Source organism: Poecilia latipinna, unplaced genomic scaffold (assembly GCF_001443285.1).
Source record: "Poecilia latipinna isolate Pla-1442-1.1 unplaced genomic scaffold, P_latipinna-1.0 Scaffold295, whole genome shotgun sequence".
In the NCBI taxonomy this organism is placed as follows: domain Eukaryota; kingdom Metazoa; phylum Chordata; class Actinopteri; order Cyprinodontiformes; family Poeciliidae; genus Poecilia; species Poecilia latipinna.
The window spans coordinates 367,510-383,691 of NW_015112911.1; the positions used below are offsets into that span (position 1 = coordinate 367,510).

At 37.7% G+C, this 16,182-nt stretch overlaps 1 protein-coding gene across 1 annotated transcript in view; it reads left to right on the top strand.

Annotated features, from left to right (window-relative positions):
- The window catches only part of pemt (phosphatidylethanolamine N-methyltransferase), a 66,279-nt gene that overhangs the window by 28,062 nt on the left and 22,035 nt on the right, over positions 1–16,182 (top strand). Inside the window, exon 3 of the mRNA XM_015034338.1 lies at positions 9,827–9,942. Within this exon, the coding sequence (XP_014889824.1) occupies positions 9,827–9,942 (116 nt within the window). The remainder of the gene's footprint in view (positions 1–9,826; positions 9,943–16,182) is intronic.

Here is a 16,182-nt window from a genome sequence, read left to right on the forward strand (position 1 = left end):
CACACACACACACACACTATATAGAAAGAAACCAAAACCAAAATTTCATGTTTTAGAAAAATCATTGGATTTCATTATTTGTATTTCCATAACATCTCAGATTATTTACTTATTTATGTTTCTTTGTGGTGTGTTGGTGAGGTGTTACGTATTTTAAATTCAGGACTGTACTACACTTTGAAACAGTTTCGGAATGATTTTGTCATTCTTCTGTAAGCTTCTGATCAATTATTTTACAACACTTAGTTGCTCAGCCCAGCTAAGGACAGGCATTGGAAATGAATCTGGTTATGAAATAAAGTACAGAGCATGTGTTCATACTTAACAATTGTCCCTATGGAAATAAATTCATTCAACTCAATTTGAAACCATCAGTTCCAAGACACTTTATCGGAGTTTAATTTCTCTATGTCATTAAATCCCAGTAGTCTTTATTTTTCTCTGTAGGAGACCTGGTGGTTTCTGGTACAAAGGAACTGCTGTGTCCTACTGTGGTGCCATTCCTGACTGCATTAAATATGAAAAAGTCTTCTTTGTTAGTTGACATCCATTTTTCCTGGACATTTGTTTATTTGGTCATCAAACTCACCAGCAATTAGACTGAAATTGAACTTTGTTTCTCAGTCTTACGTTGGTTTGTAATTATGTTTGCAATATGTTTGCTGAATGGGTTTGCTTGTAAATGGTTTTTTTCTGTTTGTCATTAATAGACCGTATTTCTGGAAGTACTGATTACACTGGTATCACAAACAAACTGTTGATTTTCAAAGGAAATCAAAGCATTTCTGTCGAAGCTGCTGTGTTACAGTCATTTATTCTGAGAGTTTGTGGCTCTCTAAACCTAACTTGACTTCAGACTGATGTTGCTGACATTTTCCTTCAAGTGTCATATTTTTATTCAACTTTCAGCATCCAGCCAAGTTATTTTTGAGATCTGACGTACAAGACTTGCGTACACTGAGGCATAATGTTGGTTTTGGAAGACAAACTTAATGGCAGGATAATTATTAGAGGCACTGTGTCTGCCAAGGACTGTGCATTAAAGTGTCAGCTAGCATGCTGCTGATTTTGTGTGTGTGTGTGTGTGTATGTTTGTCAGTTTGTGTTACTGTATGAGTGTGTCTACCTTGATCTGTACAGCCAGAACTTTAATATGCTCCTTCTGTGCTCAGAGTTTGGTACGTTTTCTCAGATGTACGCTGCATGGAAGTGATTGTGTGTTAATTTGAATAGCTCGTTCTATTTTGCTGCTCTTTCATTATACCGTTACTAATTAAGGAGCCAAAAGCTCTTCTTAGTTACTGATATTGTAGGTAGCTACAGATGAGGATTGGGGCCACTGAAAAAAAAAACCCAAACAATTTTGACATTTTTTCCAGAATTCTGAGGAAGAATGTCTTGAAAAGGAGCTTTGTCTAATCAGAATGTGTGTCGAAGGATTTTATAAAGCACAGGTAAACATTTGCATCTGGCATGGTTAATATCTCACTGTTGCACTTAGCATTTTACCTCCCCAAACTGCATTTTTCCCCCAGGAGCAAAGCAATCTGTGAACGTGTATATTTACAACAAATAATTTTGGGATTTTCAGTGAATCCACTTCTGTATTTTATGTGAGGCTGTAGCTCTGCTGTGCGAAGCTGTCTCTCATCACCGGAAAATGAAAATGACTCAGTTTACATTGATTTTTACACAAAAGAGAATCTTTTAAAATATTTGTTTTGGTCTTTTCAGTATCAGTCATGCATAAATAGATTATGTTGACAAATGGGGTAGAAATTCACCCTTGATAATAATGGAAAAATATCTGGTTTGGCAATTGGCTAAAGGTATTTTTTTCCACATCAGTGTTGCTGTTCTCCACTGTTGATGCATCATAACATTGGTTCAAGCTTTGGACTGCATTTCCAATTAGTGAGACTTTTTAAATATGTAATTAATTATGCATAGAGCCTTACCCTCCCAAGCAGAGTTCAGCCTCATCTGAACAAACTCGATTCATGCATTTTTAACCAATCCTTCTGCAGAGGTCAGGCTGGCGGAGCAAACAGCATATTAGACGGCATATTAAACATCATTTGATCTTGTCCCTACATATGGAGATGGTTCCACTCATCAGTTACCTGAGTCTGATCCTCCCACTGACCTACATATAAGGGGAACAAAGGAAAAAGCAGTTGTACAACATTTTTGGGCAGATGCATTTAACAATGACTTTTTGGGGGCTGTACAGGAAGTTCTGTATGTTATTGCAAGAGCTACTGAAAGTCAACATTGTTTCATGAATGGTACCGTATTCATGTCTTACAATGGTCCAGGCAAAGCTCAGTTAAAATGTCTACACATAGAAATGTATGTTGACTCCATTTGACCTGACAGAGCTTGATATTTTATGACTAGAAATGTGCTAAGCTAGTACAGAAACAACTCCTAAGGACTTGAAGCTGCAGGGTTTCCTCCAGTGTATTAAAAGCCTGGCGGGCCACCAGGCTGAACTTGCCCCCCCCCACCAAGCATTGTTTGTTTATTTTAACAGTGACAGTAAACACTGATTAAGATAGGTTTATTGTTGACTCAGACGAAGGTGGTGTGCACTAACTTCTAAACTATAATTCCTGCTTGCACCCCTCCAAGTTTTTGTTACTTTGTTTACACAGAGCCGCTCTTCAGGTAAACTGTACCATTTTTGTTGCGATCCAGTAGCTCACCGCATTGGTGACCGGAGTCTCTCACTCTGGCACTTCTTTTTTGAAACCAGGTGTGGGAGTGAAAGTTTTCTGTAAGTGAAGAACTCCGCAGGTGTGAAAGTGCAGAACACACAAACTTTCAGCTAACAACTAAAACAATGGTGGATAGCATTGTGCTACTTACCCTGTTCATTTTAACACAATTTCTGATAAGTAATATGTGTTACAAGAGCCCTTTGTTCATGGGAGACGGAGACGAGTTACTGTTTACAATGAAGTGGAAGCTAAGGGTCAAAAGCACATGCAGATTTGATGACTTGTTAAAATCACAGCACCATCTAGTGGCCCGGCATGACAGCTGATTCAAACTATCTTTGCGGCACAGTCTAAACGTGGAGTCTTTTCCCAATTAACATCTGAAAGTACCAGAATGTTGCGGGCAGCGACCTCATGTAAAGGTATCCTCAGTTTTAACAGGAAGAGACTTCTGTCAGAAGAAGTGGTGGGAAAGCAGGAAGAGAGGAAGAGAAAGCCAACTCAGACAACTTAAGGAAGCATCAATTTAGTCATTGTCAGTTCTTGGTAGTCTGTATTTTTCTTGAACTCAGTAGATGAGAAATTATCCATTGAACCCAAGGTGTGTTATTATTAAAGTGTTATTAATGCATGTAAGCATGTGATCCGTCCATGTTCTTGTTCTCGTTCCCTTATTACCCGTATTACTAGGCTGTGCCTGTGTGCAAAGTGTTCTCCATCAAACACGGCCGCACATTAATACAGTCAATAAACCATCAGCTGCTGATCAGGCGGAGAGAATCATCATAGTCCACTGTTGGGTCCCCTGGGGCTCCGCAAATTAGCACTGCTAACGTTGCTTTAAAAGAACCACAGTTACACTTTTTTTTTTTTTTTTTTTTTTACATAATTTTTACTTGGGGTTCATTTCTGTGTGGGGTTTTTTCTTCTTCTTCTTCTTTTTGGTGTAAACAATGTCTGGGCTGAAGCTTAAGTTCTGTTTTCTCCATTTCTGCCATCTCGCCGCACATAACGGATGTCTTTGGAGCACCTGGATGTGAGACAGAAGTGGGCTGATGGTACAAGAGGAGCTTGTTAAAGCCTCTATTGAATTAGTCTCGAAGGGCTCCCAGTTCTGCTGTTCTGGCGCCACTCCCTGTACTCTCCCTGCCCAGGCCTTGTGTTACTCTTCCAGATTGCTTCGATCACATCATCTGCTTTCTGTCCATGGAGCACCTGAGTATTTTTAGCACACTCCACCGACCACTGGAGTGGCTGCAAATGATTTCTGAATGATGATGTGTGAAGCCGCCGTTCTATCTCTGACTGAGAAGAGACGTTCTGGCCACAAATGCCACCCCGCAGTAACTTTGGCTGCGGGTGCCAGCTGTGATTCCTGCCGTGTTCTCGGGTTTGAAGATGAGGCTATGTGGAACTCTTCTCATGTGGCTCTTAAGGAGAGATGAGAAAATAACGGGATAGCTTCTGTTTCATTTTGTTCTGTCCTGTTGTTGAGTCGCTTTTCATCCTGATGCGGTGGCCCTTTCGAGGATCTGCCAAGAGTGATCCATGCCTTTTGTCATCATTTTAAAATATTTTTATTCCTTTTATTTTTGTTGCTGTACTTCAATCTCTTTTTAGTTCAGTTGACACTCTATTGTTTTTATTACTCTGTCCTAGTCAGTTTGACCCCCACCCACAGTCATCAAATGGTAAATGGACTGAACTTATATACATTCACACCGATGCGCAGATCGGTAGGCAATTTGGGGTTAAGTGCCTGAACAGCTTTTATTGCTTACTCATGCCAGCTTTTGTTGTTTTTTTATGAAGGGCCATAAGGGACAACATTAAATAAATAAATAAATAAGTGCATAAGGAAACAATTAATTGCACATGCCACTAAATAAATAAATGTTCTAAGTTTGCATTTTAATGATTTATTGGCATAGTATATAAATCATTTAAACATTCGATTCAACATTTGTTTATCCCCTGGTGCATTTACTTATTGATTCACTTTATGTATTTTAATTTACCTTAGTTGCATTTACATTGTGAAGCACTTTGTGCAGTTCAAGCTTTTTGAAATGTGTTACGTAAATAAATTTTACATTAAATAAATAATGGAATTATTTATTCAGTTTTGTCCCGTTTGGGCTTCCATAATTTTTAAAGTGCCCCATTCATGAATGCTGATTTTACTTAAGGAGGCGAATTTAAATGATTAAAACAGGTTATTATCCAGCTAGATTGATGTAAGAACTTTGTAGATGTTGCTCAGCTCTTATCTTTAAATTCATTGAGGTTTAAGAGTGTCACTGTCAGCGTTATCCTCTTAGCATTGAAGAGAGCTCTGTTTACATGGAAATTTCTTCAGTAGGATTATATTCTTTAACCATGCAAAACGTCAGCCTGTGTGTGTGCTCTGGATAAATAGAGCTGACAAGTGGTGCTTTTATGCAGCTATTTTGACATGCGAAAAAAATAGCATGCCTGCTAATAAACAAAAAAACATGAGCAGAAGAAAATATGTGTTTTTATACACTGTGTTGTTTTTGCCCTGGGAAACCAAGAATCCTTCCACACACTGCTATTTCCATCTTAAAATGATCAAACATTTTTGTTCAGAGAAGAGAAGAAAGACTCATTTATAAACCTGAATTTTTGTTTTAAGTTCAACAACCGCATATTGGTAAGATCCGCCTGGTTTGTTTATGTGAGCCATTGCTGTCCTGATTGGGCTGTTATTCTGGTTATAAGTGGCTGTATTTGCTTCAAATCTTAAGTCCAGTCTTTTTGCACACTACAAATCCAGAGAAATCAACATTCACTTTTATTCAAAAATAGACACTTTATTTATTTAAAAGGGAAAGTAAATGCGGTTGTAACTCTTATTATTTAAATGTCTTCAAAAAGTTTCTTTGGATGGTGACGCTGTGGGAGGGAAAGATCTCTGTCAGTCAATATTTGCAGGCCTTTGAATGAAGACTATTTCTGTTTGACAGCAACGTTTTTATTTATTGATTATTGAATGGGTTAAAAGAAATGTGTGGGAAAACTTACAGGGTTTGGATTTAAATTACTCCCCAAATTGGTGATTTTGAATGTCACCACTTAGAACTAATCATGTTGCAAATGTTTTGAAGTGGTTGCAACCTGTTGCTGTGCTAATCAGTAACGTAACATTGAAGTTATACTGAAGCGTTTTGTATTTCTCTGTCTACACTTTTCCTTCTTCTTCCATCTTTTCTTTTTTATCTTCCTTCCATCTTCAATATCCCATGTTGCTGAGGGCATTTGAAATGGTTATGTAATTTTCCCCCTTCTTATTTACTCTTCATTTTACAAGGCTCTCATGAGATTCATTTGATTTTGAAAAACAATCTTTCTTTTTTTAAAATCTTTTTTAGATGTAGAAAACAAGCCATAATGATGCACAACATGTGATAGTTTGACTATAATTATTCAGTTTTGGTTTGTTTTTGCAAATACGCTGGCATCAATTCAAACTGTGAAGAAAAACGAAGCATTCCTGTGAAAAATCTCACTGATGTAATTTTCTGGAGCAACAAAGCATAATGTTTTTTTATGTGCAGGTGTTTTTTTGGGAGGAGGGGATTTTATGTGAATGACGTTGTGGTATAAGATATATTTTAGAACAGTTGGCTGCAAAGTTCATGAACATGGTAGGCAAGCATAAGCCTTCAGCCTATTTATTTGGTGAACTATGCGTTTGTAAAGTAGTATTGTTTGTAGTAGTGGTGTTATTGAAAATGGACTCTTAAAGCCTTCCCAGTGTTTGATTGGTTCTAAAGATGCGCTGCTCAAAAATATGGAAGCAAAGAAAAGATTTATTAATTGGTTTGGGATTCGAGAGAGAAGTCATGCAACTTGTCACAGCTGATTCTACTCTAGAAGAAGGAAGTTACGCTCAGTGTCTCCTTCAGAGGTTTTCCTTCAGTGATTCTTGGTGCAGGTAAACAGATTTTTCAAAAGGTTCGGTTTGTTTGACATGGTTCGGAGTGAAAGCAAACCACACCAGCTGAAAATGTAACAAATGTTGCAAATTTGGTCCCAATTAAACCGGGTCTGCGGGACTATCAGATCAGCAGACCTGAAGCAAAAATTCAGGCGATTTCTGATGCTGCTAACGTATTAACCGTTGAGTTGCCCCCATTCCCCGAAAGAGGTTATTTATTCTGGCCCAGCAGCAGGTTGGTGTCAATAGATTTTTGGTATTGGATGTTTCTTAGGCAGAGGAAATGGAAAATACAAGTACTAAAAGAGGTCTGGCTCTGTTATGGCAGTACGGACTCGATGTTTCTTTTAGCTTAATGTCAGTTGCCCTCAAATAAGCCTATTTGAATGTGTAATTTAATGTTCCAGTATTAATCATGAATAATAGCTGTGTAGAGTTGAGTCAGTCCATGCTGCTAGGTGCTAGTGGAAAAGCGTAATGTATGTTTAACTCTGGATTAATTGCTTTATTGGTTTTAGAAGCACTGTTTACTTGCATGTTCACCAATGTCAACATGGGGCTATTTTGTCTTCTTTATGACTTTTCTTGTCATAAAAATGATTAAACTCTGGTCCAGTAAACACCCACTTGTGACCTTACCTTTGTTAACCTTAAGGAGCTAACTACATACATGCTATTAGCATGTAGCAACACTTGGGTTTCTCTGACATGTTTGAGTCAGTTGTCAGTGTGTGTGTGTGTGTGTGTATGTGTGTGTGGGCATTTCATCAGGATGCTTAATCAGTTCTTCTATGTTCGAGTCTCGGTGCCAAAACCTTTTGTCGCTCAACACAAAAGAATGCCGTTACATAATGCCTCCAGGCCTAAAATGTCACACAGCGACGTTATAATACACGCCATCATAAATGTGACTTTCCCCAAACGTGCTATCTGGAAAGACTTCTCATTAATTCTTCCCTCTTTTATAATCGCCTTTGTTGTGCTTTGTGGTGCGCTGCTGTGTCTCGGTGCCCCACAGAGCAGACTCTGATGTAATCAGCATGCGGATGTGAAGCATGAATCCGGACCAAGCGGGCCTTCTCAAGCTTTGAGGCCTAATTATACATCCACTCTCTGCTGAAAGGAAGAGGTTAGAGAACAATGAGCTGGAGTCGGCTGGCGGCCAGGATTAAAAGAGAACATAAAGGAAACTGGAGGCTTCGTTCCGTCACTTGTTGTCTGATGATTGTAAATTAATGACTTATTGTGTAAAAGTCGTCTCCTCTAGCTTTTACCTGTTTTCATGTTGTTTCCCAGCTTGGCTAGCTCTAAACATAGAAAAGATGTTACCATAGAAAAAGTTTTATTCTGTCTGCTCTGTCTGATTCGCATCTACGTACTTCCTCAGCCCACAGTTTGAAAATAATTCGACTTTTTTTCATTTCTTTAAGAACTCTTAACTATAACTGGTCAAGTAAATACATTTTATCCTGCAGAGCTGATAGAATTTGCTTTCTGTAAATTAGTGTGTTGTGACGGACTGAGATGAAGGAACCAGCAATATTCATAAACAAGAATGTTGATGACAGCACAGCTGCTGCCCTAAATCCTGTCTTGGTAGGTCAACCTATCGAATTATAGTCTGTGCAGAAAGTAAACTTCTTTTGTCAATTTAGAAACAGTGGAATTAATGACCAATAATAAGTAAGAAACTAAATCTTAGACAAATAATTTTTCATAGGTTTATAAAAGGAGCTATTAAACATTTGCATCACTGATTGAAAAATTTACATAAGCCTACATTACATGCAACACCCTGTGATATATTAGCTAAATACAACTTAGTTCTTAGTAATTATAATCCAACATATATGAAATTTTCTAATTATAGTTCCTTACTGCAGCTAGTTGCATGCACACACAAAGCTTTTCTGAGTGGATTAAACAACTCGCAAGAACTAAACGGTCAGTAGACTGGACTTTGCTTATTCGTGGATTTTTCTGAGACATAACTCCAAATAATCGGTGGAAAATTCGACTTTTCGCTTATCTAAAACATACAAAAGAAAATGTAGGAATGCTACTTGGCGCGCTTTTGGCTAGTGTTTACCAGGCAGCCAATCCATGACCACCCATGAATACATGTTAAGGCTGCAATACGTCACTTTTATTAAAAAATAAAAAGTTTGTACATGTTAAAACTGTCACTGTTACCGTCTCATAGTGACATCAAAGTCGTCAATATGAGACAGATAAGGTGAAAAAATCAAACTCCTCCACTTCCTTCCACTCCTACTGCTATTGCATTCCACATTGCTTCCAGCAACAAAAACAACAATCAGAGCCAGGAAAAAGGTCTTAGCGCTGTCAATCATCTTTGTGTACATGCTGCTTAATGTGCCAATGCCAAAAAAACCAAAAGAAACAAAAAAAAAAAACCTTACCATTGCAGCAAAGCTTTTTATTTTTTACTGTATAGGCTGCCACTTTTTCAGTGGATTCTCAGAATGGAAAAGTGCTGGAATGTTTTTCTTGAGAGAAATGTTGAGGTTTCTTTCCTTAACCCTTTGTTTCTGCAGCCTCCACAGAAAAATTGGAAAGAAATGCAATAAAATAGTCAGACTTAATAGTCATAAATTATTTCTTTTAAAATTTACGTACCTGTGGCATCTCCTTTTTGCACACTAGTAAAATAAAAGTCAAGTGCATACACACACATACAATAGCCTTAAATGTGTCAAGGTCTTTGAATCAGAATGTAGTCCAGAGCAGACACTGTGACATTGTGATCTATGAATTTAAAAACATCGGAATTATATAGACTACAAAAGCTTAGTAGAGGACATTACTGGCATTATCAGTGGTAAAGTAAACTTTGGAAAAAAAATTACTTTGTGCACTACATCTTTTAGTATAAAAAATGGAAAATGTCAAAATGAAATGTCTATCAAAAAGAAGATTTTAATGAGAAAAGTTTGCACTCGTTTAGGGAACCAATGTTTCATATTGGTGCCTAAAACCTTTTTGCATCATTTTTTTTTTTTTTTTTTTTACCATTTGTTTTAATTAGGGACCTGTTTTTATGTCTCTAAAGGAGGCAAACGAATGTGGAGGATTTCTGAACTGAAGGTAACTGCTGTCTGCTGATCTTCTTTCTTTGCAGGTGGCACGATGGGAGCATCGTACTCGGTGCCTCTCCAGGCTCTTTGGTGGCCCCTACGTGGCCTGTTGCGGTCTGGGACTCGTCATCATTCTGCTCAACGTTTTCCGGAGCCACAGGTAAAATGAAGAAGAAGTAAAAAGATCAGGATTTTCCACTGACGATTACAGTGTCACGAGATTAACTGCTATCAAAATTCAACAAGATACAAAAATAATCACAAAATGTTATTTGGTCGCTGTGGCAACCAAATTTCAACAATACATCCATTATGGTCTAAATGCTTCACAATATAAAAATTCAGCCTTTTACTCTTTCATGCACACATTCACACACTGATGGATGTAAGTTACATTGTAGCCCCAAAGACTCAAACAAGGTTCCTGAGGAAATGTTCATTCAAACAGTTAAGAATGGCTGCTTTGTCAGTAAGTGCATTCTATTACAAATGTGCACAAAACCTTTTCAGTATTCCGCTAATGCAAAAATAAAAAACACAATTTCACAATTGCAGTGTTCCCATTAAATAAGAAACACAATTAAAATCACGTGAATAAGTTTGTTCACGTGTTGAGTCAGAAAAAATGTACCACGCCGCGATCCTCCAACCATTTCCTGCCATCGTTTTCTTCGTGGTTCGTGCCAGTGGCAACATCCTGTTGTTGGTCACATGATTTGTTTGATGCTAAAAAAAAAACATTTCATTATGGCCAAAAACAAACACCTCGTCCTAACGTTAAAACATTTGATCTAAAAGCGAGCTGTTGTTTTTCTTTTTCTTTTTTTTTTTCTTTAATTGCCATTCCATTTAGCAAATTTATTTTCTAAATGTCAAACTGTGCAATTATGGTCAATGGATGTTTTGTGCATCCTTCGTAATATAAGTAGGTATTTCATAGCTCATTTCAACTCCAAATAAGGATTTAATCAATCTCTACAATTTATTGGGGTCATTTAAGTTTCAATGTAGTTTTCTCAACATAAAGCTGGAATTTATTCTTTTTAACAAGGGAATTAACGCATTTTGTAAGATGTTTGAATACCAGCCAGTCACTCTGTGAGTTAGAGTGCCTGGCCTTACACCAAGTGTTATCTTGATCTTTTCAAAGACTGGACAGCTCAGCAGTAAACTAGGGATTATTTCTATCCTATATTAGAGATTTGTGAAGAGTGACATGTCTGTTAATAAGACAGTTAAAAGCATTATAGAAGTATTTCTAAGGCAATAATATGTCATTGAGCAGTCAAAGAGCCGTAGATCTTAATGGGAAGCCTGCTCACAGAAATGCTTCACATCTTTTTTCAGGATTTAAAGAGTTTAGTTTGTCTGACAATCACAATAGCACAATAAATACCTTTATCATTTGCAAGTTCTCCACTATTTGACTATTGATGCAGAAAACTGGCGTACACAGTATTCCCCTGCAAGATGTTTGACAGCATACTGTTGAGAAACAACAGGCTTTTCATATATTACCATTGCAGTTTTATTTGTGCTTCTCAAGAGAATAATCCTGCCCACAGTGAAACTAAATATAGATAAATGTAACAATTCATTCACATATTCAAGGACAAAAAGCGTGAGCGAAGAGAAGAATAGCTTTTCCATCCAGTTATCTGAGATGACTTTTAGCTTTTGTAGTTTTTTTTAAGACACAATTAATCTGTAAGGGAAATATTGCCAGGACCTCGCTGAAAACAAAATTTACCAATTATTTTTTCAGACCACATTGCTAAAAACTGATTACCCTAAAATGCCCCCCTTGCTACTGTATAATGGAGTATAATGTACAGTAATGCAAATTATTGTCATCTCAGTGCCTGGTAATGTAGAAAGCATGTCTGGTCATTTAAAAAACATTAACAGCCTTTTCACAAAACGTTTATGGAGCATGGTTACAAATTTAGGGATATAAAAATTTAGAGCAATAACAGGATCCAATATTAATTATGCTGTTGTGGCCAATAACTGATAATTATTAGAAGTTAAATATCAGTTATGCTTTTAACGCTTTGAAACAAACTAACATCTCTATTCTACACTCACTACAGACACACTCAGCACTCAGGTGACTCATTTGGGAGACAAGTAGCACCATTTGCCTGAATCTTGGTTGAATTAAGTCAGTCATCTTAAAGGGGATGAATATTCATGATGTCGGTTATTTTATGTTAAATAGTTGTATTTAATTACCATTGTTTTGTAGAAATGTACTTTGTGTTTTGAGCACAGGAGAAGAAATCTTTTCTGAGGGAGCAGTACACTGATACTTAATGACACAGACAGAAGATGTGCCAATTGTGCCTCCACTTGCCTAACCAAACGCCACATGTACAGAGTTTTACAAGAAGGACACGAGCAATCCAATCTGAGCTGCAACAGTTGCTGCTTTTACAGCAGCCGTTATGTTTTATCCCTTGAGGGCCTGCATTTCCCAGTGTGAGTCAGTACTGCGTTCATTCATTTCTCGCTGAGGTAATTGACATCCAATATCACATCCTTTTACTACTACTGACACATTCCTCTCCGCTCTTTCAATTTCAATAGACTTTTTCATTTCGGATGTGGTTTTGTTTCCTTTTCTTTCCTCTGAAAATGTTTTCTTTTTTTCAAGAATACATTTCTTGTTTAAGTGTGATAAACTAGTTTATTTATTTTTAGTCAGTGTGTACTGTCATGCTTTGATGACTAATTGAATGATCCGGTAAACTGCTATCTCCCAAAGGACTTTGGTCAAAGTGCGAGCCATGTCCTTCATTCCTTCCTTCTTTCCATCATTCTTTCCTTAAAAAAAATCAAGCAGAGCTCCAAAAAACCACCAGAACTGCTATGTTTCTTCACATGTCTAACCCTAATGTCCAAACAACTTAAGCCCTCTCTTTCCTTGGTCAGTGTTCATGTATGTTTGTATAAATCCAACTGTGAAAAACACACAAGCCAGAATGCTGCTGTTTTTTGTGGAAAGAGGTGCTAAAAGGCCACTTATCGAAGAAGAAGCAGTTTTTTCAAAAGCAGCATAAAATGACAGATTATACTTTGCAAATGACCTAGATACATTTCAACAGACCGCCTGCTGTGGTCTGCTGACATATTGATGATAATGGACGTTTTTTAATGCAGTAGAAACAGGGGGAAGAGAACACCGCTGCAACTGTAGCAGAAAAGGTTTTGAGGTGGCAGCATTATTTGTAGGTATTTTTGCAGCAGGAGGGACTGATGCACTTATAGATGGCGTCATGAGAAAAGAACATTATGTGAAAATATGGTATCAACATCTCAAGTCCATTGGAATTAAAGGCTTGGTGACAAATGGGTCTTCAAATGGAACAATGACTCTAACCTCACTGACAAATTGGCGTAAGAACAGAGTTAATGTTTTGGCCTACAGAAACTCACATATCAGTCGCATAGAAATTTTGCGAGCAGAGTTAAAAAGGTTTATGCGAGGAAGGTGATGTAGAAATGTGAATCAGTTACACAAGTCTGTAGGAATGAACCAAAATACCTGCAAACTCCACTGCTCTCCACTATTCTGTGAAGCTTGTGGAAGGCAGTGCTTCTTACTTCAAATGAATAAGTATATACAGTTTGTTTTGGCACTCATCGAATGGATGAGTGCCAATCCTATCAGACCAATTAGTTTACGTCTTATAATTTCAACTGTGTGTCAAAAATGTTCACTTGTGTGGCCTTAGAGATCTTCAGATCCTTTGAGGCTCTTTCAAAGTCAGTAGTTTGAAGGATAACTTCTGTGTAACCAAAAGAACTGGGTTCTTTTGATTAAAACACAAAATTACCATACAGTCAAAACATTGAAACCAGGTTTATTCACTGATCTGATCAATGGGATTATTTAGTAAAATCATTAAAATGTCAAAGGAACTTCTTAAATGCAGGTTAAATAAACATAGTCAGTGAGACTAAATACATTGAGCCCTGCTTAATGCTTCATCATTGCCTCTCATTAGTGTAATTATAAGGCTTCAGGGAAATGAACTCACTCAATGCTTTTATTAACAGCCCTAATCAAATCTGTAATATAGGGCTTTCCACATTTAGTAGCACTAAATATAAACAGAATAGCCTTTCATTGACTGATGTTTGCAAATGCTGTGCTTAAAAAAAGAACTCAGAAAAATGCAAATAGATTGTTAATTGGTTGTCATTTATCTATTTATACTGCATAGATATTTATAGCATGTTTTACCTGAAGTGGTAGTTGTATTGATTTGACTGCAGTGGAGAATGTGTTTATATCATTTTATGATCATCTCCTACAAATCTTATGCATTCTGTTTAGTCTTGATATCAAAGTGTGTAAACTACTGTGCTATAAGGCGATGCAGAAGTTCTTAGGGCGCCATTGAAACATAAGACAGATAAGCAGTAGTGTGGTGGGCATTACACAAAAGATTCAGGTGACAAGTGAAGATCAGTGGTGGAAATGAGATGCTGATCCACAGTGTACTGCAATCTGCTGATCATTGTGTGAGTGTGGCTGCGGATTAGAAGGTAAGCCGTTTTTGTAGCCAGTAAGACTTAAGGCCCCAACATCCTTGGCCATACTTCACTTCCCAGATGTCTACGCGCACTCGAAGCAGACGTCCACCGAATTCGTTCATGCAAAGGTAAACCTTTACAACCATAGATGTGTATTTGGTGTCGCACAGTAAGTGACTCTTCTGGAAACGGTGTTCACATCAAACTGTTTTGTATGTGACACCAAGCCGTTAAGGTTGTGATTCTGCCCATCGAGTCTCAAGAAGCACATCAGCCAGATTGGCACTTTGTGCCTCACTAACCTGTTAGTGCATTGGCTCTCTAGATAGTATCCACTCGGATTGTGGGATATTAAGGAATCAGTCACAAGAAACATAGGCACTTGGTACACTTGATTATGGAATTTCAATCATCTGCGGAGGTTATTGCCCTTCTTCACATTATGAGAAACTCTGGTAGTTTTAAAAATTTGTACCCCTAGTTCACAAGGTATTTTGTCCCAGTTTCCCCATCTCGAGTGATCTGGTCCGCTTGGAAGGATGTCAGAACCGGTCCTATCTGCAATCAGGAATTTTTGCCATGCTAGATTGTCTTGGTATCACAGATTTTGCAGAGTGTTGTGTTCTGCAAGGACGAACAAGAACACAGCCTGTTGAATGTGAAGTGTAGCCAATCAGAAAGCAAGGCCAGGAAAACACAGAAGGGACTTTTAAATACACAGAAGACAAAACAACTGTCACGGTACACCAGAATATTTCTGAGAGATTTTGCAAGATTTTCCATCTGACATCTGGATGTTGGTGACTGAAATTGGTTTGTGAGTGGTGTGTTGCTCCTGCTGTGTAGCTCAACACCTCACACTGATTTTTTTATCTTAATTTTTGTGATTTTGAAAATCAGTTTTGAAATCTTGCCATGTGAACCAGATGTTATACGGACTTTAATCTTTATTTAACATTAAATATTGAGCAGGTAAGCTACTGCTGGTTTTGGTCTAAATTCAGTTTTACCATTCTAGACAACATCATGAGTACTCAGCAGTCAGTGTTACTGTAGTTAGTTATTTATAGCACAGTTCACTACAACAGCTGCTTGAAGACTATAGACACCACAGGAAAGGCCAGACTCTGAGGTTCCATCCTCAGAGAATGGACAGAACCAAGGCTGTTTTCAATCACATCACTTTGGACAATAGTTAAAAGATGCTAATTTAATAGAAAACGTGTGTGGCAGTCACACCAGATGGTTCTTCTTGCTGATGTGTTTTTACTCCCATTGGATTTGTCCAGGCCTGTAATCAAATCTGGAAATGCCTTTCTGAGTTTTGACTGAAGTCAGTGGAATCTGGACAGTCCAAATGATTGACAGCAGTAGGACGGAGTGCAATGAGTTAGGGGTTGGATAACCTCTTTTTTGCTTATGTTCCAGTTCTAATATGACAAAGAAAAAAAAGACTTGTGATGGTTTCTTTTGTCTGTTCGCAAACTGGCGGCAGTAAAGTTCTTGTCTTCCACGAATAGAGAATATAGGTCACGGTTTGTCCATTTCTGCATCATATTGGATGTTACCAAGGCCAACCACTACGACCTGATTCTTTGCTACAGTTACATATTTTGCCTCTGCTGAGAGAGGATAACGGCTTATTGTTGACTTCTGCGAAATTGTTTCTCATACTATAGAACAGGTTGTTTTTTTAGTTTTTTGTTTTTTGAGTTTTTTTTTTGCATATTTTCATCCTGCAAAGAGAAGAAACTGAGGGGGAAATTTGTAAGGGGCTAAGACATCGGTCACTACGGATGTTTGACATGTGGTAGATTTTCTGTTCCAAAAACACTTGAAGGGTTCACTTTCGTCTCAT